Here is a 24,244-nt window from a genome sequence, read left to right as displayed (position 1 = left end):
TTTTTTTTTTTTTTTTTTTTTTAACTCTTTTTGGAATAACATATTCACATTTAGGGTTAAATGAGACATTTTGGCCTGACTTCTGAGTTTGGATCTTTTTTTAAATGTTCTGAACTTTTATTGTGCATCTCTGGATGCAGGTGGCCTTCTCATATAATCTCTTCACACAACCTGTTGAGCAAACCTCCTCTAGTGTTTCTTCATGTTTTCCTTCCAACCAGTTAAACCATCTTGTTGCCATCAGGTCTTTCCTTCATCTAGCGTTCTTCCTCTGTTGCTTGAAAACAAAAAATGCTTTTCCAAGACCATTTATTTCTAATATCTATTTATAACAATTACATATCATTTTTTTTAAATGAATGCCATCATTAACTTCAATCCTCACCATAGCTAACAGATATTCAGCAATTTAAACAAACACAAAAAATAATTTTAAAATAGGATTTTCCCAAAATACTCACATTTGGCACCGATAGCCAAAATTATGCAAAACTTAATATAAATATGTCCAGGCAGCCATGAAGTTTATTCTTTTACACTAAAACCAAAAACGCTTTGTTATTTAACATCGAAATAATAAAGAAAAAAAATATAGAAATAGTTTTAGTGCCTCTGATTTGACATCAATTAGTTGCTTTGATCTAGTTTTCAGCGCTGATGTTTTAGAAATAAACTTAGAAACATTCACAAACAGAATAGCAGATAAAAACAAACAAATTGAAATCCACGTGACTTCTCTGAATATCGCAACTCCAGGCGCGTCCTGTGCGTCATTTTCGTAGCTTTTGCGCATTTCGCACTGCATTAAGAATCGAATCAGAACACATTCAGCACCAGTTCAATTCTAAACAAAGTACTTTATTAATAAAAGCAAGTAAGAACGTAAGTAAATTTTGCAAACATTTTCACATATCAAAATCTAAAGTGCCTCGCCGCAAATCAATGCATGATTTAAAAAAAAGATGAATGACAGAATGAAGACCAAAAAAATAAAAAACAAAAAAAATCTGTCAAAACTTTAAAAATTACACTCAATCTTACATTCCAGTACGTATTAAACTTTCGATTACTTCTCGCATTTTCCTTTGTATTTTATTAATCGTACCAGTTTGTTTTCAAAATAAAAGCTGGCGTTTGGAAACGTTTCTGTTTTAAAGTCGGTGTTTGTGTTTATGGTCATGAAGTGGCGACCTGTAGAGAAAGAAGTTTTTTTTTTTACGAAACAACAACATAAAAATCTCTCTATACATATTTAAAATGTTGACATAACTTTATTCAGGAAATATATATTTTATGTGAATTTTTGTGAAACAACAATTAACAGAAGGTCTTTTGGTCGTTAGAACTTAATCAATCAAGTCGTCATATTATTCCTTTTTACTACATTATTTTTCTCTCTTATTCCAGAGTTATTAGAAATAAACTTTTTTTTTCTTTTGAGGTATTTTTAGCTTGCATTTACTCCTTGATTAAAATTATAGAATTTTTGTGTCAACTTTTGATTGTTTTTCTACAGAACGGCAGCTCATTAATATCTCTTTTAGATTACTATTATAACCCCAGCTTCTGTCTGGAAAAACACGGGTTTCTTGTTTTTAAGTTCATTTTCAAACACGCCACTTTAATTGTGAAGACTTAGCGCCGCGCGGACACAGGAAGTGGGGGATGCCCCAGCCTGCACGCGGGAGTAAAAGCCTGCCTCGCGGCATCATGTGCTACCGGCCCGGAGCTCTCCCTTCGTCCCGGCAGGTGGCTCCCCGCTCCAGGGTAACACGGCAGGGTGGAGGAGGGGTGCTGCCGACACACAGCCACGGAGTCTGCAGCTCCGTCACCGCGTTGCCGTTTCCCTGAGAAATGAACCCAGATCACGGCTCTTATTGTGAAGGCCTGTCTCCAGCCGCTTTAGAGGAGTAGCGGGGGATCAACTCTTATTTTTCGGGGTTATCTCATGAGGTTCTTAAAGTTTCCTCTGAAGATGTGAATTAAAACATGCTGTTCTTTACTTTTAATGCTCCTCAACTTATTATTTTTGGGGGGGCGTTTCCTGATGTTCATGCAGTTCCTTGGAAAAGTTGTCATCAGCAGTCTTATGCTTTTTTTTTTTTTTACTTTACATTTGATCAGTGTTGCATTACCAAATCAACAAACTGAGTCCAGTTTAGTTTAGTTTAATTTCAGCACACACCCAGCTGTTCTGTGAAGACCTGGGAGTTTTAGAGAGGAGCTGCAGTGAGCCCACAGCTCAGGTGGGAATATTATTTCTTGATAAAACGGTTGTGCTCTCCATAAATCAAGCTTTTCCGCAAGAGTGGTGAGACAAAAATAACTTTAAAAAGTCAGAACAAGTTCTGTTTAAACAAGTTGTGTAGGGGACACAGTTAACGTGTCACACTTTTACTTGTTAAAGCTTTAAAAAAAAAAAACAAAAAAAAACATGTATCATTTTCCATTCAGATCATCTATATAGTCTACTTTATATCCGTTTATCACATAAAAATCCAAATGAAATGGAGTAAGTTTGTGGTTGTAACACGACATATGGAACAGTTCGAGAGGTTTGAATGCCGTTGGACGACCCTGTAGGTCGTTGGTCTGTTTGCACTGAGAAAAGCCATTGAATTAATTGTCTGCCAGAAGGAACGTCTGAACAGCCTTCATCCTGCAGAAAGCCACAGCCACCGCGCTCGTCGAATCATCTCTAATGTTTTATGTAAAGTTGACGGAGCAACCCTGGGACGTGGGCGAACGATTGTGTTTCTCTTTTCTCTTTTGACGGCTTTCAAGGAGGGACTTTCATCCGACTGATACATTTCTGCTCTTATGAAGACGTCTGTGCTGCGCTAGCACTCAGTGAGGGATAGGTCAAACTTGTCTTACATACCTAGGATAGCCTTTGTTAGCTCACAGAGCTACTGAAATCACCCAACAAAAAAAGAGCCTGACAAAGGAACAATTAGCTGAAACTGAATGTTATTATCAAAGCTTCCCAGTCTGTGGTAAAGTTTTCTTTTTTTAAATAACATTTACATAACTGCTTTATCTTCAACGTAAATCTTTTACAGCATCTGAGCGACACGTTTGCTAAAACTGTATTTTGTGCGATTTATAGGAAAGTAAAAACCGGAGAAGTTTTAAAGTTAATCGAGAGTCATGGTAGCTCTGCAGAGATCAGCAGCTCGAGTGGGAGACTTTCTTTGAGTCTCTTGTGAAATGTAGTGGTGGCAGCATCATGCTGCGGGGATATATTTGTTTCGTAGATGTGTGAGAGGCTGCAGAAGACATGACACTGAAGTTGAAATCAGACTGAAACCAGAGCTTCAGGTTGAAGAGTTTAGAGCAAAACTAATTCCTGCGCTACACTGGACCAGTCAAAGTCTGGACATAAATCCAAGTAAGAATCTGTGGCAGGATCTGAAAACGGATGTTCAGATTGCTCCCTATCCAGCCCTGCCAAGCTAACATTGGGAAATGTGGCTCTGGGAAATTTTTTTATTTTATTTCAGATGAAAAACATTTTAAAACCTCGTATTTCATTTCATCTGTTTCCGCATCACAGCTTTGCATTACTTTGTGTCGGACCAGAACATAAAATCCCAACGAAATGCACCAAAGTTTATGGTTCCAACGTGGCAAAATGAGAAAACGCTTAAGAGCCGTGAACGGTGTGCGTAAAAAACAGCCGCAGAGCCAGCAATCCTTTCTAGGACAAGCTAACAAATTAAAACGCTGCCGTTTGACCTTTGTGGAATGAAATCTCAGTGTTCTGCAGCCCAAAGAGCTCGAGGTCGGCGCTGCCTCATCTCTAAAGCTTTGTGAGCTGTTTTTGGCTGTGCTGAAGAGTTATTAAAAAAGAAAATAACACACACATTCACTTATCCAAACAAAACTAGCTGCATAAGCTGAAATCTATGAAGCCACTTTGTCCAGGATATGTTTTTGTTGTCCATCCACATAATTATCCTTTCTAGCCACAACTACAGGTGTCAGCCAGACAAAAATATCTGTTATTATTAACCACATCCCTCATGTACATCCAAAAAAAAAAAAAAATCAGATTTGGTCTTTTTATTATCCACTAGGAAGTTTATCTCCTTTCCTAAAAAGGAGGGATCATTTTGAAGATTTTCCTCCAGTCCTAACATGAGAACAAGCTGCAGTATTTTCTCCAGCCTTCACGTTATATGAGCCTTAAACTTTTCTGAGAATATACCGCCAGGCTATCAGCCTCAGGGTTTATAAGCCCTCTAAATTTAACAGACCCTTCTATGGTCTGCTCATGAGCTGCATAAGATTTTCTCAGAACGGCCCCAGCATTTCTAGGAGAACTGATTAGTCGGAGCCTTTTATCTGTTCTGGTAGCGAACAGAACCGGTTCTGGTTGCAGGGTTATAATGATATGTCGGGGTTATTGGTCTTAACGGTAGTTTTGTCAAACGGGGTGAAAATATGTAAAAGCTGATTTTACAGGCTGATGGTAGTAGAATAGGAATGAATCCAGTCATATAAATACTATTACATGGACTAATTAGAGTCTAAATACAGTCGGCTGTATTTAGCCGCTGATTTAGCAGGATATTAATTGGACTGTGTTACAAAGTATAAGCAAACCTTTTTCACAGTTCAAGTAGTTGGACGAACAAACCAGATCATACTGAAGACTAAATGTTACATTTTTAGATTGCTAGAAGATAGAAGACTTCTTGTGTTGCTTCCTTTTGCATGTAGTGAAATCTAAAACCTCTCCAGAAAAATCACCCCTTTCCCATCTCAAAAGTCCAAATTACAATTCACTCAGCTTATCATTATCTCTTATGCGGTTATTTTATTTTGAAACAGCAATATCAGCTGGATATCTCATCAGCATAAGCATTAAAATCAGTAAATGTTTCAGTGATAATAATAATAATAACACTGCTGCCAACAAAATTGGACTGCCTTGTACATATGATAATCTAACGACTGATTTATCGTATCGCTCATCATTTATCGTGATACATTTCTTATCATGATAAGAGTTTTGATTTTCTGTTGTCACAACACATTTCAGCTAACCACCCCAAACTCGTCCATAATTTGTTAGCTTTAATATTTTCTCTCTCGTTTGTTCAGTAAAAGCATCAACAAATATCAATAAATTTGATTAAATGCAGTTGGTGTTTTCAGCTGAGTGATACATTTTTGTGTGACTGGTGTCCAAAAGAAACATATCACACAAATGGAAATGTTTTTCAAGAGCAGCGTTTGTCCAGTCACAGTTTTACAGTTACATTAAAAAAGGAATAAATAGTTTTTATCATCACTTTTAACATTATCACAATAGTACCAAAAATATCCTGACATATATGTATATAAATATGCTACCCACCTTTACGTTGGAAAGTGGACTAAACTCGAAGCTTTGAGGGACTCACTTATCAGTTACAAATATTTATTCATTTTTACACACTAACATCACAAATAATTCTTTAATTTATACAATATACTGTTAGTCAAACAGATTTATTAGCAGTATCGCAGCAGTGTCCGTACTCTGCAACGCGACGCCCAAGGGAAGATGAGATATGTGTCTTGTACGTGTGAAAGGCCTCATTGTGAGCATTGTCCACCATGTCAGCCTAGACAGACGATGTCTGGCCACTTGTCTGGAGCACAGAGGACCCAACAGCGGCGCAGATGTGGGGGGCAGGCGGCTGCACAGAGCGGGGGCTGTCCGCTGACACTTGGAGAGGAGAAAGAAACAGGAAGGGAGTGTGTGAGACAGACGGATGGACGGTCGGACGGACGGAGAGACGGAGGGACACTCGGTGCCTTTGTGCCGTTCAGTCGCTGGACGTGACGCCGTGCGGCGTTGTGTGTGTGAAAACAGGAACTTTTGACTGACTTGATGATGGTCAGAAACAAACCACCTCTGAGGCGCTGATTACCTAATCAGTTGATTAGGTAATCAGAGAAAACATAATAGCAATTAAGTCGTAGCCAAGTCCATCCTTAATGACTCGCTCGGTTCTGAGTCGCCTGGCTTCATCAGCCTCTCTTAAAGGAGCCAGGATAGTGTAATTTTCCAGGCATGTGGAACAACGTGTAATCTTTCTTCTGATGCGGAAATAAGGAATCAGTAAAATTAGATACGGGGGTTTACACACACACACACACACACCCCCCCCCCCCCACACACACACACACACACACACCTTAAAGTCTGACCTCATGTTTTGTGAGTGAACGGAAACACCTGCAGGGGAACTTCTTAAACACAATTCAGGTGATGCAGCGGTGATTAATGATTTCCACAGTCAGCTCAACATACAGTCTTTTATTTTGAAATATCGAGGAGGCTCGACTGCGCAGGCCTTTCAGCTTCATCTGACCGGACTGCTGCTGCAAACATTTTGTTTACTTTTCTGACCGTGGAGCTCACGGCTAAATATAATCACTCTGCTGCAGCGCTCAGAAATCTTTAGGCTTGACTGAAATTTGAACTCGACGTTCAGTCAATCTAATCTTGGCTCATGTTGCACAGCAATCAAATGAATAATTTTTTTTCTCAAATGTGGAAATGTTTTCCTGTGCTCTGCATAGCTACTTTTTTTATTTTTTTATTTTTTTACATTTTTGTATATAATCTACATAATTAGAGCAAATACATAGTGTTTATTGAAATAGCTAGGCCCAAACATATTAATACCTTTAGCTGATTTCAGTTTGAAGTAATCTTTTAATTTTACTGATATTTTTTCTAATATTGATATTTTGGAGTCCAGATGAAAGATGATTTTCTAACTTCACAGACTTGAACCTAAAGGTTAATTGTCAAAATACCAGTGGAAATATGGAGTTTGTCAGAATTACTAAACAGTTTGAAAGATTTTTCTTTCTTAGAGGTATAAATAATTTGTGTAATGTAATTGTTAAAACCTAAATAAAGTCAGAGAAAGCTTATTTTTTTAGAATTGTATTGTTTAGTACATTTACATAAGCTTTTAGATCAGCTTTTGGGGCCTTTGGAAGACAATGGACATTAATTTTATTTTTTTATTTAAGATATACATTTGTTGCGGCCTTCTAATTTCAAAAACCAAAACTTTCTAGTAATGGCCTTGAATGNTCTGGTTGCAGGGTTATAATGATATGTCGGGGTTATTGGTCTTAACGGTAGTTTTGTCAAACGGGGTGAAAATATGTAAAAGCTGATTTTACAGGCTGATGGTAGTAGAATAGGAATGAATCCAGTCATATAAATACTATTACATGGACTAATTAGAGTCTAAATACAGTCGGCTGTATTTAGCCGCTGATTTAGCAGGATATTAATTGGACTGTGTTACAAAGAATAAGCAAACCTTTTTCACAGTTCAAGTAGTTGGACGAACAAACCAGATCATACTGAAGACTAAACGTTACATTTTTAGATTGCTAGAAGATACAAGACTTCTTGTGTTGCTTCCTTTTGCATGTAGTGAAATCTAAAACCTCTCCAGAAAAATCACCCCTTTCCCATCTCAAAAGTCCAAAATGCAAAATGCTTATCATTATCTCTTATGCGGTTATTTTATTTTGAAACAGCAATATCAGCTGGATATCTCATCAGCATAAGCATTAAAATCAGTAAATGTTTCAGTGATAATAATAATAATAACACTGCTGCCAACAAAATTTGACTGCCTTGTACATATGATAATCTAACGACTGATTTATCGTATCGTTTATCATTTATCGTGATACATTTCTTATCATGATAAGTTTTGATTTACTGTTGTCACAACACATTTCAGCTAACCACCCCAAACTCGTCCATAATTTGTTAGCTTTAATATTTTCTCTCTCGTTTGTTCAGTCAAAGCATCAACAAATATCAATAAATTTGATTAAATGCAGTTGGTGTTTTCAGCTGAGTGATACATTTTTGTGTGACTGGTGTCCAAAAGAAACATATCACACAAATGGAAATGTTTTTCAAGAGCAGCGTTTGTCCAGTCACAGTTTTACAGTTACATTAAAAAAGGAATAAATTGTTTTTATCATCACTTTTAACATTATCACAATAGTACCAAAAATATCCTGACATATATGTATATAAATATGCTACCCACCTTTACGTTGGAAAGTGGACTAAACTCGAAGCTTTGAGGGACTCACTTATCAGTTACAAATATTTATTCATTTTTACACACTAACATCACAAATAATTCTTTAATTTATACAATATACTGTTAGTCAAACAGATTTATTAGCAGTATCGCAGCAGTGTCCGTACTCTGCAACGCGACGCCCAAGGGAAGATGAGATATGTGTCTTGTACGTGTGAAAGGCCTCATTGTGAGCATTGTCCACCATGTCAGCCTAGACAGACGATGTCTGGCCACTTGTCTGGAGCACAGAGGACCCAACAGCGGCGCAGATGTGGGGGGCAGGCGGCTGCACAGAGCGGGGGCTGTCCGCTGACACTTGGAGAGGAGAAAGAAACAGGAAGGGAGTGTGTGAGACAGACGGATGGACGGTCGGACGGACGGAGAGACGGAGGGACACTCGGTGCCTTTGTGCCGTTCAGTCGCTGGACGTGACGCCGTGCGGCGTTGTGTGTGTGAAAACAGGAACTTTTGACTGACTTGATGATGGTCAGAAACAAACCACCTCTGAGGCGCTGATTACCTAATCAGTTGATTAGGTAATCAGAGAAAACATAATAGCAATTAAGTCGTAGCCGAGTCCGTCCTTAATGACTCGCTCGGTTCTGAGTCGCCTGGCTTCATCAGCCTCTCTTAAAGGAGCCAGGATAGTGTAATTTTCCAGGCATGTGGAACAACGTGTAATCTTTCTTCTGATGCGGAAATAAGGAATCAGTAAAATTAGATACGGGGGTTTACACACACACACACACACACCCCCCCCCCCCCACACACACACACACACACACACCTTAAAGTCTGACCTCATGTTTTGTGAGTGAACGGAAACACCTGCAGGGGAACTTCTTAAACACAATTCAGGTGATGCAGCGGTGATTAATGATTTCCACAGTCAGCTCAACATACAGTCTTTTATTTTGAAATATCGAGGAGGCTCGACTGCGCAGGCCTTTCAGCTTCATCTGACCGGACTGCTGCTGCAAACACTTTGTTTACTTTTCTGACCGTGGAGCTCACGGCTAAATATAATCACTCTGCCGCAGCTCTCAGAAATCTTTAGGCTTGACTGAAATTTGAACTCGACGTTGTTCAGTCAATCTAATCTTGGCTCATGTTGCACAGCAATCAAATGAATAATTTTTTTTCTCAAATGTGGAAATGTTTTCCTGTGCTCTGCATAGCTACTTTTTTTATTTTATTTTTTACATTTTTGTATATAATCTACATAATTAGAGCAAATACATAGTGTTTATTGAAATAGCTAGGCCCAAACATATTAATACCTTTAGCTGATTTCAGTTTGAAGTAATCTTTTAATTTTACTGATATTTTTTCTAATATTAATATTTTGGAGTCCAGATGAAAGATGATTTTCTAACTTCACAGACTTGAACCTAAAGGTTAATTGTCAAAATACCAGTGGAAATATGGAGTTTGTCAGAATTACTAAACAGTTTAGAAGATTTTTCTTTCTTAGAGGTATAAATAATTTGTGTAATGTAATTGTTAAAACCTAAATAAAGTCAGAGAAAGCTTATTTTTTTAGAATTGTATTGTTTAGTACATTTACATAAGCTTTTAGATCAGCTTTTGGGGCCTTTGGAAGACAATGGACATTAATTTTATTTTTTATTTAAGATATACATTTGTTGCGGCCTTCTAATTTCAAAAACCAAAACTTTCTAGTAATGGCCTTGAATGTCAACAAGTGGTTTGATTCATAAAAAGTGGTAAAAAAAAAATTATTTAACATAAACATTCCCGTGATCACACCGGACAGTTGCCAAACGAAAGGACTTCCTCCCACGGTGTTTTCTCGCTTAAATTAATGGGAGGGTCTCAAAGTTATCATATCAATAATCATTCTCAGATCTAAAATACAAGAACACAGCGTGCTGCTATTCAACGCTTCTTTGTTTTTATTTTTCCCACAAAGTCAAACAAATTTCCTAAAAAGATGGAAATCTGAGATTTGGGGACTGGTGACGTGTGGGGGCTGCGTTTCCTGGATTTTCACTGGAAATGGAAACGACTGCCGGGCGACGTGAAAGCGAATCTTATTGGATGGCGTCCAGATGCTTAACTGTGTTTTTGGCAAATGAGCGGGCTGGCACCGAGGGTCCTGAGCCACGTGGGGAGTGGACAATCCACGGAGAGTGGGACACGGGAGGAGCGGAAAGACGAGGAGAGAGGGATGAAAAAAGAGCGAGAGTAAAACAGAGAGGGAGAGAGAGAGAGATGGGCTTCATAACACTCCCAAGTGCTTTTGCACTAAGGAGGATTAGTCAGCCATATCTACCAGCCATTCAGTAAGACGGGGTTAACCCCCAGCTGAACCATGACCGGAGCTGCTCTGAGGTCTGGAGGTCAGTGAGAGCGCCATGACGCCAGCGACAGCGATGATGTCGAAAAAAAAAAAATATATGCATACCTTATTTTAAGTTAACATCAGGCTGGAGGAAACAAATATACATCAGCTCAGGAAAGAGGAACGTTGTTGTGGGAGCTGCTTCCGTCAAAGTCGGACGTGTTTACAGGAAGCAGCGGCGAGGTGACGGCAAACCTCACAAGCGGCTGACGTCAAAGCCAGCAGAGCGCGGTTTTGTAATCGCAGCTCTGATGTAATGCCATAGATTCACATTCCAAGATTCGACAAACGAGATCTCGGAGCACTCAGTCATGCCTTCCTGATACTATGACGGGCCGCAACAAATTTGGCCCAACAGTGGCAGAAATCCCAAAGACACTCCAATATGATGAGATTTTAATCCCGATTTAAACTCCAAGAAACAAACCGTGTAACAACTAATGATCCAAGTCTCTTCACAGTGCAGTCAGGGATGAAGGAAATATCGTAAAGGTAGAAAGTGCATGAACAGCGTTCAGTTAAATTAAATTTAATTACATTGATAAATTTCACCACGTATTATCTCGAGTAATTTTACAAGACAGAGCAGATTTATATCCAAGATTATAGATCTAAATTTGACTCAGTCCAGGCTGATTTAATCCAGTAAAATTTTAGTTTTCAGATTAAAGTGCATTCAGTCCACTACCACACTCAGTTTCCATTGATCGCATCTCCTTGCAGTTTTCACTCCGCTTGAAGTTTTTTAAACCACAAACTTTGATGCAGTTCTTTAGGATTTTATGTGATCAAATAGTTCAGTCAGTCAAACTGGACTGATGGAGAATTATTTTATATGGATTTAGTTCAGGACTTGGACAGTAAGCTTTGATCTAAACTTCTGGCTGGATGTTTAGGGTCGTTGTCCAGGTAGGAGGTGAACCTCCGCCCCACTCACTCCCACGTCGTTTTCTGCCTCTTCTTTGCGTTTGGCTCCATCCATCTCGTTCATGATGGGTCGTTGGTCTAAGGCAAAAACTTCAACCTCGCTCACGTCTGACCATCTTCTTTCACTGGTTCTCATACGTCTTTCTTTCAACGGTGGTTTTCTTCTTCTGGTTATTTTCTAGTAGATTTCTAGGCTGCAGCAATTATTGTTTTGTATATTTATTCAAAAAAGAGATTTTATCTCGAGGGACTTGCTGCTAAAATAAGGTTTAACTCTTCCAGACTGGACTTTGCGCCATCGATCCAGCCAAATTTGCATTACCGTAACTCTGCCACAGCTTGGCGCGATCTGAGAAATTTCAACAGTTTCTGAAAGGGGAGTCGTTGCCGATATCGGGTTTTTTTGGGAATTTCACCCCCGCTGTAACAGGAAGTGGAATTAATCTGAGGACCGCTCTTTTAATAGATGGTGAATTGTGAAAATAACTTGCTAGATGTTGAAAGTTCCAGTTGTTATGGATAAATGGGCAAAATATATTCACTCACAGGACATTTAAAGAACTGCGTACAATTAAAATAAGGAAAAAATATCCAGGTAGAGATTTGAAACTTGGGTCATAAAGGGTTAAAATAAAAAGAATAATAAACAAAACAAATTGTCCCCTCTCTCTTTGATTAATGCTTTCCTTGGCCTTGTTTGTGAGTTTTGATAAGAGGAGATGTTCTGATAGATTTTCAGTTGTGCCACCTTTGTTTCCCTTTTACGCTCTTGATTCTATTGAGGACAGTCAGTCAAAAAAAAGGCTGGAAATAAATGCACACCGCACTTTTCAGGTTTTCCTTTGTGAAACACTTAAAAACTAAATTTCATTTTCGTTCCTTTTCATTACTCACTGCCATGTGCACAATGTCTATCGCATAAAATTTGCTAACATGTGCTGCTTTACCGTCCCAAAATCTAAAACGTTTAGTGGTATCTTATGTTGCAAGATATTGTGAAACGTTTGCACCCGGATCCTGAGCAAAGCATGCAGCGGCGGTAGAGATGGACAACTCCTCACCACTTTATGAAAAGGTCTTCAACTGTTCCTGATTTCATTAATGAGGACCAAGGAGAAACCCTTTGTTTTATTGTTTCCTTTCCATGATATCTGTGTCCTCCGGTCGGGCACGTCCTGTTCCAAAGCTCCTGTTGTGCCTGGTACGGTGTTCTTGGAAAAAGCGTTTTTCACTGCGCATGCCCGTCACATGGCTGGGATCAGCGGGCCTGAGCGGGGTCACGGCGAGAGCAGCGAGCTGCTGCAGGGGTCATTAAAAGTGTGAAAGAGTCACCCGGCGTCCTCGTCAAAGCCCGCGCCGACGGAACGCTGCATTTCACCGTAGGGGTTTTTAACACTTGGATCCTTCAGTTAATAATATTTTCCATCAGCGCCGCTTTGCTGCGAGGCGCTGGGAGGGGAAACGTTTTCCCTGTCCCATTGTTTTCCCCGCTGCTTGTCTCTGGTTCAGTTCTGTGTTTTTCCAGGGCTAAGCAGGGTTTATAGGTGAGTTATCAAACGGCCACTTGATCTGCGGTCCTGGTCTTGATCTGGCTTAACCTTTCTACCTCTGGCCCAGTTTACCAGCGAGTTCACAACTGGCCCAACTGGCCGGCGCGTAAATACCATCCTCCTTCCCATGAACTTGAATGTGCCGCGTGCCGCCTCCACAAAACCTGCAGGTTGAACTTCAAAAGTTACTGCGACGTCAGCAGGTAAAATGTTTTATTCGCAACGTCAGACGCAGTATTTGGTTGCGTTTTGAAAATCTGGGCCTGTCGCAATGAATCGATAAATCATTCAATTTCCATTTACACGATTTATTGTTTTTCTCTTTCTACCAAAAAACTGGGTGACAGAAATCTCCAGTCAGGTGCATTGGTCTCAATCGGCGCATTTTTGAGGGACAATTTTGTGTACAAAAACTTCATAACACATTTTATTTATTGATTTGTTTATTTATTTTGAATATTTAAAATCCCTTATAGTCCAAATGTTAAATCTTCATTAAAATTTATAGTTTATTGATCTCTGAAAATGTGCTCTTGTATTATTATGCCATTGCCATTATATCCCTTGAAAATGATCTAAAAAAAACAACAATATTATCGTATATCACGATAACTTCTGGGACAATTTATTGTTCAGCAGATTTTGGCATAGCGTCAGCTCATATAGGACAAAAAAAGACAGAGTAGTGAGAAAAAGGGTTTGAGTTGCAAACAATATTATCCAGAATTATTATTGCGATAGTTTGTTGTGGTAAAACCGAACATGCCTAATCTGGTCCATATCATTTAATGCTTCTGTTTTTTTTCCTCCTGTCTGTCAAAAGGAGATTGTAGTGGCATACGTTTCACTAACACAGTTAATGTTTTGCGCAGATGGTACCCATTCCTTGTTTTTTTTTTTGTTTGTTTTTAAAGTAAAGCAGTAAATTTAGGGGAACCCTTATAAAGATTTAGGTTTTTTTTTATCAGGGAGCAGCAGGGGTTTGTCTAATGGCTAAATGCAGATTTGGGTTAATCTTTAAAATGCAGCTGTTTCCTCATCGCACCTGCTCCCACAGAGACGGCTCCCGAATCCCAAAAAATACAGAAAACCCCACCGCGCTGCTTCATCCAAGCAGCATGTACACAACCTAAACAATGCAGATCTTAGGCAAAAAACCCCCAACAACCTGTCAGTAGATTTAACTTGGCGTATTGCTTATTTTAGCACGTTGCGCCCTCGGGTTTCCCTGCCGTCCTCGGCGTTGGTTGGCGTCCTCGTCGCAGCGCGAGCGGAGAAGGCCAGAGGGTGAAGCCCGGGGCAAACGCAGGTCACGGCAGATCCAGATCTCCCTCGGTAATCTCTGCCCCAGCTCTGAACTCTGGATCCCATTAACTGGGATTTATATGTAATAGTGTAGTTGTACCAAAGGCAGTATTGCTTTCTTTTCTGCTCATCATTTCCATCCGTGTAATAAAATCCCTGTAAAACACCATCAAGCTTTTTTTTTTTATTTATTTTTTTATCCCCCCTGATCTCCCCCTCCCCCTCCCCACCTCCTTTGGTAAGAGGCAGGAGGGCTGCAATGTGAGCAGAGGTCTGAGCCACGCCCTCCACGCAGGGATAAAGGAAAGGGATTGGCTGAGAGTTTTATCTGCTGTCAAAGCCTTTTATGGGATGTGGGTGTTCTGGAAAGAGTTGGCACATGAGGAGAATTCACGTTAAGATCTAAAGATGCAAATGTAGGGGATTAAAAAAAAAAAAAGATGCCCAGCATGGGAAGAGGTTTTGTCCCACCTCAGGTGCCTCCTTCCTCCTCTGTTTCTCTCTGGGCTGTGCAGTAAGACTCACTGTTTCTGGTACTCTTCCCCTGAGCTGTGGGATCTTCTCCGATCCCATTATTTGCGCCGAGGTCTGTAGTCAAACCCATGAGCTCATTTGACCTAACTTCCTGCTGAGCCTGCCTCCACGGTGCGGTGATACGATGGTTTACACTTGCCAGCTTGATTACCAACCACACCATCGATCTCCAACTTTGTCCTTCGGCAGTTTATTGACCAGCTGATTTGAATGCTGCAAGAAATAAAGGTCCAGAGTTGGGAAGCGACTCGTTGGCCGAGCCGAAATGACACACCGGAGGAAGTTTAAAATGAGTTAAATAAAATGAGTTGTGAGGCACTGTTGCACTTGTTAGATTGGATCAGTTGTACCATCTAAACCCACCAACTCTAATCCCAAGCTCCAATCCTTTTAGCCAGCCTAGCTACTAATTACAGCAGATTGTCCCTCCTGCTACATCCCTCTGAGTGATCTAATTTGGTACCGGCGCCGGTAAAACCTGAAGGTTACTATCTTACTCACACACAGTCTTGTTTTTGTTTTTATCCTTACATCAAACCTAATAGTAGCTACCTGTCTATAAAAATTTAAAACTGAGATTATAAGACAGTGAGTAGGGAAGTATGCTCTCCGCTAAATTTGTGACTCTTATTTTGAAGCGATTGTGGGAGCACTTCCTGCTTTGTGTTAACATTGAAGAAAATAGATACTCTGTAGAAAAAGAAAATAGAGTGGAAGACAAGATACAAACTGTTTTTGACCAATTATAGTAGCTGGCTAGCCGTTGGCCACTAATGATGCTAACTTAGCATTTGCTTTGGGTCTAGCTAACTACACTTCAGGGCTGTTTCATTAAGAGTACTCAGGCTGGCTGTGGTTATACTCAAAGAAAGCTTTAGCATCAATTGTTGAAAAGTAAACACAAAGTTAATATTTAAACAACAAACATGGAAGACATGCTAGCACCTCCTTTTATTATACATCTAAAGTAGGGAACTTGGATCTGGGAATTACATCAAATCCAACTTAATTTTGCTAAAAACAAGTTGGATTTACTAGTTGATATACTACATAATCAAGCTAGCTACTGTTAGCTTGATTATTTAGCGTATCAACTGTTAGCTACTGTTAAATTACTTGGAACTCTGTTAGCACAGTGTAGCCCAGTGTATGTCTTTTATTTTATTTTATTTTTCAGTGTTTATCATTTTCCCCCCAAAAAGTAATAAGCTACATAATAGATAAGCTTCTCAGCATATTTCAAAATTTTGTACAAAAGGAAGTTCTGTAAAACTGTGCGTGTGAAGAATTTGAATAGTAAAATGTGCTTAAAAAAAAGAAAGAAAAAAGAAAAATGTACATTTCAAGCTAAAGGTTAGTGACCATCTTTAACCGTATAGAAATCTGACTTCCAGCAACTTTTAAATGTCAGCTACTGAAAGGCATATTTATCCTGTATCCTTCAACTAATTATAAAGTATCAATAAATGACTATGTGGGGTTTTAAAGTTTTTTTTATTTTCTTTTTTGTTTGATTTTGCGACTCAACAAAAAATGATTGACAAAGTTCTTCTATTGTACTATTGTTTCCAAACTGCCATCATATTTTTAAAACTTGGTACTTAAAGAAGAGGTTCTTATTACAGAAAGCTTTAGCAGTACGGACAATACTAAGAGATTTTTTTACTGTTACTATAAATTAGCAAAAAAATAAAAAAAATAAATAAAAATCATCCTTACAGATGAGGAAGAAAAATGGCTTCCATACTTTGTGCTCTAGTTTCTCTCTGTAAGTTGCGTAACACAATTTGAGTCCTTAGAAGCTAAAGTGCTTTCAGCAGTAATATGAAGTATTTTATTAAATACATTCAACAAGGGTATAAGAGGATGACTGGCGCAAAGTCTGCAGGGAACACACAGTTTGCTGTATCTTGGGCAGCAGTGGGTACATTATTCATGCGTGCGATTCCTCTCAAGCCACCGAGGGTTTGGGCTCTTCGTCCGGCGACCTCCTGTGACCCATCGGTGCCCTCCACTCTTCATCACACAAATGCTATAAACCTACGCTGGACTGCATCAATTAAACATGAAGGACGAGGACAGGTGGAGTTCACTGAGCTTTGAAGCCTCATACTGCTGGTGATGGTGGATCAGCACACAGAAGTCTGAGGTTTTCTGTTGCATTTTTAAAAAACTATTTCTATCAAATGGAAACCTTTGGTATTGGTTTTGGGGTGTGCATTTATCATGACATATTCCTTATCATGATTACTTGAGTTATCGTTCTCGGCTTAACAACAAAGCTGTCCACATTGTTACTTTTATTTCTTACTATTTTCTCCACTTTTGGTTTAATGAACAAGTCAGTAGATATCAGTAAATTTGAAAGTATGATCAAATGCAGTTACTTTGTAATGCTATAAATCATACTGCTTTACAGTTACTTAAAAAAGAAGCAATAAATTGTTCTTATCGTCACTTTTATTGTTATCACAATAGTACCACAAAATATCGCGATAAAACCTGAAGTCCGTATCGCCCACTGCTATATTGGTGGAAATTTACCAAGACGCATGAAGCCTTTGTGCATTTAAATTGTGAAGCTAAAAAATCCGTTAAGCCCCAAAACAAAAACAAGCTCAGCGTGTTGTTGGATGTGTGATTTCCCTCTGGAGGCTTTGCTCCGTTTACTCCCCAGTCCTCCGCTAACATCGCGTGTTGTGCTGTTGCAGGTGAAGGTCTGGTTCCAGAACCGCCGGACCAAGCAGAAGAAGGACACCACCAAGGACTCGGACAAGCGCTCCTCCTCCACGTCAGAGTCTCTGGCCACCTGCAACATCCTGCGCCTCCTGGAGCAGGGCCGCCTTCTGTCGGGGCCCGCCCCGCCCCCAAACTCCCTCCTGGGGCCCCCGGCTCACCCCAACGGCTCCCTGCTGGGCAGCCCCGGCGGCGGCTCCTCCACCTCCCCGGGCATCAGCAGCAGCACCTCGCCCAGCTCCCTACCCGGCGGGACGTTCGGGCTCTCGCTGCCGTCTCTGGGCGGCACGCCGTCTTCACCGCGGCTCGGGGTCCCGCCCCCGCACCCCCTCTGCTTCTCCATGCCCCTGCTGGGGGGGGCCCATCACGAACTGACGTCCACCTACGGCTGCGGGTCGTCAGCCTTCGAGCCGTACATGCGCCTGGACAGGAAGGAGGCAGATCTAGGTGGGAAAAAAACGGTTTCCTAAGCGGACCTGAAGCATGTGGGACGTGACTTCAGGAGCCTCAACCTGCCACCGGACAGGCAAAGAAAACCTGTGACCAGCAGTGACAGGGTGGCTCTTTGGCAGCATCATTTTGTGTACAATGATAAAAAAAAAAAAAAGACTTGGTGAAAAGTGTTAAAACTTTGTTTTTGTTTTTTTGTTGGAGAATTGCTGTGTGTTTGTTGCAGACAGATGTTTTTATCATCACTCTCTTTACTGTAGTTTTAAGTCACTTTTTGTCCAGTGAGTTTGTGCATGTGTGTGTGTGTGTGTGTGTGTGTGTGAGATATCCCCCCACCCCCCCTCTCTCTTTATGGGCCTTTTTTTGCTGTTCAGGAAGAAAAAAAACAAAAACATACTTGACATAAATAATTTGAAGCCGTTCTCAGCAGAGAGCCTGGAACAGGAGAGGTGTTGAGTTTTGGTTCCGGGTTCTGTGGCGAGGCCCGGTTTTCGCTGCAGCTGAGCTCAGTGTCTGGATGAGATGAGCAGTAATTACATCTTACAGTTCCTGTTCAAGTGGCCATGTTTGACTTTTAGTTCACGTGCTATCACCATAGAAAAGAAACACACACACACACACACACACACACAGAGAAAAAAAAATAATAATCGTAGTTTCTTAATATCAGTCTGTTTGGTGTCCAGATGTAGTTTTTGTAAAATCGTTCTTTTTTTATTTTTATTTTTTTAGTTATTTTATTTTGGTTGTGTTTGTGTAAATGCTAAGATCCAGACAAATGGTGAAAACTTGCAGTACATATCCAGGGCTGACAGTTTAACATGAAAGGAAGTGAAGACGAACACAGGTGTGAGGAAGACGGCGGAAAGATGAAGCTACAGAGCTGGCCGACGTTTCGTTCATCGAGGTCGCAGCCCCGAGATAGAAAGAGAGAGAGAGAGGGAGAGAAAGGGACGACCTCTGAACCCAGATTCAGGTTGATTCACGTGTCTCGCAGTTTCTCAGTCAAACTCAGAGAGAGAGTTCACAGACAGAAAAATAATCTATTTAAGGAAAATCAATCTGGAGGTTTTTGCTCCAGCTGCCTTTTCAGCTGCAGGCGATGAATCAACATGTTGCTCCACCGAAAATTCACCTCCAACGTTCGTATTTGTTCGAGCGAAAGAATACCCGAGTCCAAAGTTAGCATGTTTAGACTGCGTGTGTTTTGCTTTTTGTAAAACAGTAAGTTTGTGTCATTGTTTTTTTTTTTTTGTTCACTTTTTAAAATCCATAATCTGAAAATGTTTGTGGAATATTTGAGATTAGGCATGGGCCGGTAGGAGATTCTCACGGTTTGAGTGAAAATGTTCTATACACTAAAATGTAAAAACAACAAACAAACTTACAATCTTCAAAGCAGGAAAAAAATAATTATTCCTGCTGTTGCTAAAGTAATCTGATGAAAGTAGTCATAATAATGTGATTTCTTGACTTTATTTTTATGAGTCACAAAATGGAGCAAAAATACAGAAACCTTTGAAATGTTTTCAGATATTTATTGCCAAAAACAGTTTTCCTATTCTGATCCTTATTCACCTTGTTCCAGTTATCTACCAGGCTATTTCTGAGCAAATATGGATCAAAACATGTTATAAAATCAACACTTTGAATGTGACCTAAAGTCTGACTATATATACCAGAGCATCAATCCATACAAACAGAGACTGGAGGTAAAAACAGAGAATATTTCTGCCGTTTTATGGTTTTAAATCACAGATGAAATTAATTTTAGTTTGAAAATGTGGTCCGGTTTGTTCATGTAGTGATGAATCACTCCAGATCCTACAACACAACAACCCTAATCGTTTTTAAAATGTAAAATCAGATCAGATTTTTACAGGAGTTTGTTTACAGCTGGGACTTCTATGTGAGGACCGGGCCGCCTGTGAGTGATTCGTGGCAGGAGAACTTGTCAATAATAGGAAGAGCAAAAAAGGCTTTTACTGTTGTCAGAATGTCCTGTAACACTGAAAAACGTCTCCAGATTTATCTATAAATGAAAAATGATATGTTTTTGAAAAAGAGCTCAGCAATGGTAAAAGTAGCAAACTTACAAGCCTTCTTCAGTGGCTTAATTTAGGTTTTTCAGCTAAATTCATGTTTATTTCTTGTCTGCTGGTAACCAAAGGAAAATAATGTAGTGATTAAAGGAATAGACCTGACTTTACTTTGAAAGGTTTGATGCAACGTTAAGCTGGATTAAAGGCTCAGATACTGATGTCATTTTTATTGTGATCGTCACAAAGAAGAAGTAGCTGCGTTGTCATTACAAACGTGCGCAAAACTTTGTCGATGTTTCGCTAATGTCAAGAAACGTAATTTTAGAATTTAAATAAGAAATTTTTATTAAAACCACATGCGAATAAATCTGCTCATGCGTTAGGTCATTAAAAAAACTTGATGACATCATCTCCCTACCACTTCCTGTCGTTTTCTTAGTCATTTCCTCCAGCAGTAACATCCTGTTGATCACATGACTCACGATGTGGAAAAAGTGTTCCTGTTGCAGAAATACACTCATTTCGATTCAGGCAAGAAAGTTTCCTCATCCTGAGGTAAAAACTTTTTATCGAAAGACATATTTTCATAAATACAGTTTGTAAAATTATGACGATGGAACAGCTACAGAAAATATGCCTGTTTAGTAAATGAGGGTTTATCTTTTGAACCGCAGTCCCTTTACACGCTTGCTGCTCGTCGTCAACTTGTACTTCTCCAACTTTCTAACCTTAATAGTAACAAAAAGTGGGACTCTTTCAGTTTCCATGTTATCAGGACATTGTGCAGCAGCAGGTGAGGGAGGGGCAGGACACTAAACGCTCCATACAGCCAGAGAACAAAGCTACTTTTCTCCAATCATCTCATCTAAATGTTTTGCGTTTCACGCCAATAGCTTAAGCGTTTTTAAAGATGTATATGAAAACCTTTGGGCGTCTTGGTGAGCCCTGAGATGCTGCCTGGCCCATGCCTAGCGGAGACGCGTTTCGCCGCATCACACAAACATCATTACAGTGAGTTTCACTTTGACCCTGCTCTTGTTTTCCACCTCCCATCCTGCTTCACCTTGGCCCTTCCTTCTGATTGCTCTTCATTGAAAGCACTTTATGGTTTTGTTTTCTTTTCACATCGCCAGCTGTTGCTTCATTCTTCAGCTTTTATGTTTTTGTTTTTTTTTTTTTTTAAAAGAAGAAGAAGCCATTTATCAAAGGCAAAAAGAGAGAGAAAAATCTAATGTTTTATTCTCTGGTTGGCATTTGGCGGCGGCTTAGTCTTAGAAAAGTCGATTTTCATTATTGCAGTCCCTCAGTTGGTTTTATAATTGACTGCACTTTTTTTTTTCTTTATAATTGAATGATTTGAAGCTAAGCTGACCTCCGTGTGTTTGGGTTGGTGAAAATGACATTCATTGAGGACGTGGAGAGCCGAGGGAATATTGAAGGGACCACCTGTTTTGCGTTGTTTTTCTTTCTCACGAGAAGCAATTCATCCAGGTTTCGTTCTTGTCCAAATCAACCCGCGAGAACCTACAATTTGCAACAGTTTGCCCTCAATTTGCGCGTGTCATTTGAGTTTTCATTCCCCTCTTCGCTCCTGTTTGTCATCACTTTTTCCTTTTGAATGTTTTTCCTTTCTCCTGTTGTGTGTGCGCGGTTTATTTATTTATTTTTTTTCATTATTTTTCTCTCAGTCTGAGGTGTTTCTGCAGCATAGAAAAGGAAAAGGAAAAAAGAAGCAAACAGCAGAAAGGTACTGCCGTGACATCAATTTGTAAAACACTTACGAGTGAAGGCAGGGCTCGTTTTTCCGATAAATTTCCCGGGGAGCGCGTGGAGAGGATCTGACCTCGGTGTGTCGGCTCGCGGGGCCTTTTGGCGCCCGTGTAGCAGCAGTTTGTAGCTGATGATTTCTGCAAAAAGAAAAGGAGGAAGAAAAAAAAAGAAAAAGAAAACACCCACTCTGGGCTCTTTGCAGCAGTACACCTGTGCTCTTGTCGAACACTGTATTATTTTCCATAAGCACCATCCATAATTCACACGCTCCTGCATCAAATATTGAGCAGTGAAACGGAGCTGAGAGGTCAGGAGGGCCTGCTTCTCGTGTAAAAACCACCGCGCTCCTTTGCAGATTGTCTTTTACTCCACCCTTTTCCTTCGCAGCATCTGTTCTCGTTCTTCTTTTTTTAATTTTTTTTTTTTTTTTTTACGTTGCTTCAGTTGCTTGAGATAATTGATGGAGAAGAATAAAAATAAAAGAAAATCTCTTATCGGTAGAAACCTGCTCATTTTCAGTCTCAGATGCGTGGACAGCGTTGTAAATGAAGGAAAGAAAAGAAAAGAAAAAAAAACACACACAGGTTAAGGCTTCGCTCACTTTCATGTTTTCTTCTCTTGAGATTCAGCACCGACTCCTTTTTATGTCATTGATCGATGGTGTTTTGTAATGTATATCTGCAGTTGTTGTATTGTGCGCTCAGCTTGGAGGCGGCGGCGGGAAAAGGTTGAGAGAGCGAGACGCCGCCTCTCCTCCCAGGAAGAACTGATAAAGCCTTGCTTCGGATTGGACAAAGCCCATTTCCTGTTTATTTATCTTCTCATTCCAGCTGAGAGGAAGTGTTTTACTTTTGTGTTGTTTTTTTTTTTTTAAAGAAATGCTCTCCGTGATTCTTTTAGGTTGTATGAAGCTGTTTTAATTTCTCATGATCCAAAAGCCACCCAACCTCTTTTTATTTTTTTTCTCTTTGAGCAGTAAAACCTAAAACCTAAAGTCAAGCTAACGGCACCAGCTACTACTTGTGACAAACATGTACATAGATATAAATTTATATATAAATATATATATAAATGGGTCTTTGCACAAGTTATCTCTGTGTCTGCTCTGTGTGATTTTAACAGGAGAAAAAAAAAGCAAAATGTGAAAAAAAAGATTAGGCAAAAAAAAAAAAAACTTTATATATGCTTTACAGTTCTTTGTCTCATTAACATTTTGCACTTATTTAAAGAGGCTTTCTTTGGTTTCCGGGCTGACGGAGCTGTTTTCACGCTCTGCTGAGATATTGTACAATATGTATATGTATTTTTATTCATATGCATATAAATATATGTCTATGTAATTTGACTCTGGTGTTCTGTCTGCTTCTTTCCACCTTCATCAAGGCCAGAAAAGTAAATTTGCTCCGTCTCTATTCATTCCTCCTTTTTTTTTCATTAGTGCGTCAACCTGCTATGGAAACCTTGACAGTCTTCCTGCTTCTCAGACGGACATTTTAAGCTCTTTTTGCATAAACGTTCTGTTTTTAAATCTATTAGGCACTCTTAACCCTTTCATGCATGAATTATGATCATTTGTGTCAGGATTATTTTCCAGTTTTTTTAAATTTTCTTAAGGCATTAAAAAAAGGTATGAAAAAAATTTTGTACAATTTTTTTTTATTTTTAGGTGGTCAGTTGTAATTTTCTCTGAGTACAAAGTTATTTGAAAAATGCATCTTTAGGGGTTATCTGATCATGTTTTTACCTGCAAGTGTTGTCTACAGTAGAAGGAGGGACTGGGTCGGTTGCCATGCTTTTTTGTCTGTCGGCCATATTGGATTTAACAAAAATAATTTCTTGCATTTGCAGCTGATGGCCAATAGTTGATAGTGCATTTTATGATTCATTAGTGTCCACTTCAGTGGTCTGTGTGCATTTATAACATACAAATCCACAAGAAGCACAAGAAAATGGCTTTTAGACAGCTGTCCACTGTAGTGACCACGATGCATGAAAGGGTTAATTATGATATGTTTTGGTTGATGCTATCAGAAACTGCTTAAATGTGTTCAGCGCTGCAGAGTTTAGAGGAATATTCAACTTTTTAACCTCTTTATTCTTCATGAAGCAACATATAGCCAGTTGAAAGAAAAAAACAAACAAAAACTAAACGTTTCACTGACGGCAGCTGATTTATTTCAGTCTTTTTCTGGAAAAAGTTTTTTTTTTATTCTTTGAAAATGATCCATCTGCTATCGCTCAAGCTCTTGTTGTGGAAAAGTTTCACAGAGTAAATGTGAGCGATAAATTTTTAAGTGTGTCATAAAAAATAACAAAATAGGCATTTATTTGGCTGCTATTTTTGTCATTTTTTTATTCAGTTAGATTCATCTTTACCAACATTGATGTTAAATCTTAACATCTCACACAGTGAGACTTTTATTCAGATTTCACTCT

General features: G+C 39.5%; 1 protein-coding gene across 1 annotated transcript in view; it reads left to right on the top strand.

The window, feature by feature from the left end:
* vax2 (ventral anterior homeobox 2) overlaps positions 1-21,210 on the top strand; it is a 29,701-nt gene extending 8,491 nt beyond the window's left edge. Inside the window, exon 3 of the mRNA XM_007563626.2 lies at positions 17,522-21,210. Coding sequence (XP_007563688.1) covers positions 17,522-18,016 — 495 coding nt within the window. The 3' untranslated portion in view covers positions 18,017-21,210. The remainder of the gene's footprint in view (positions 1-17,521) is intronic.
* The last annotated feature ends 3,034 nt before the right edge of the window (positions 21,211-24,244 follow it).

The sequence above is a fragment of the Poecilia formosa genome, unplaced genomic scaffold (genome assembly GCF_000485575.1).
Source record: "Poecilia formosa unplaced genomic scaffold, Poecilia_formosa-5.1.2 Scaffold149, whole genome shotgun sequence".
Lineage (NCBI taxonomy): Eukaryota > Metazoa > Chordata > Actinopteri > Cyprinodontiformes > Poeciliidae > Poecilia > Poecilia formosa.
This window is presented reverse-complemented; position numbering and strand designations above follow the sequence as displayed.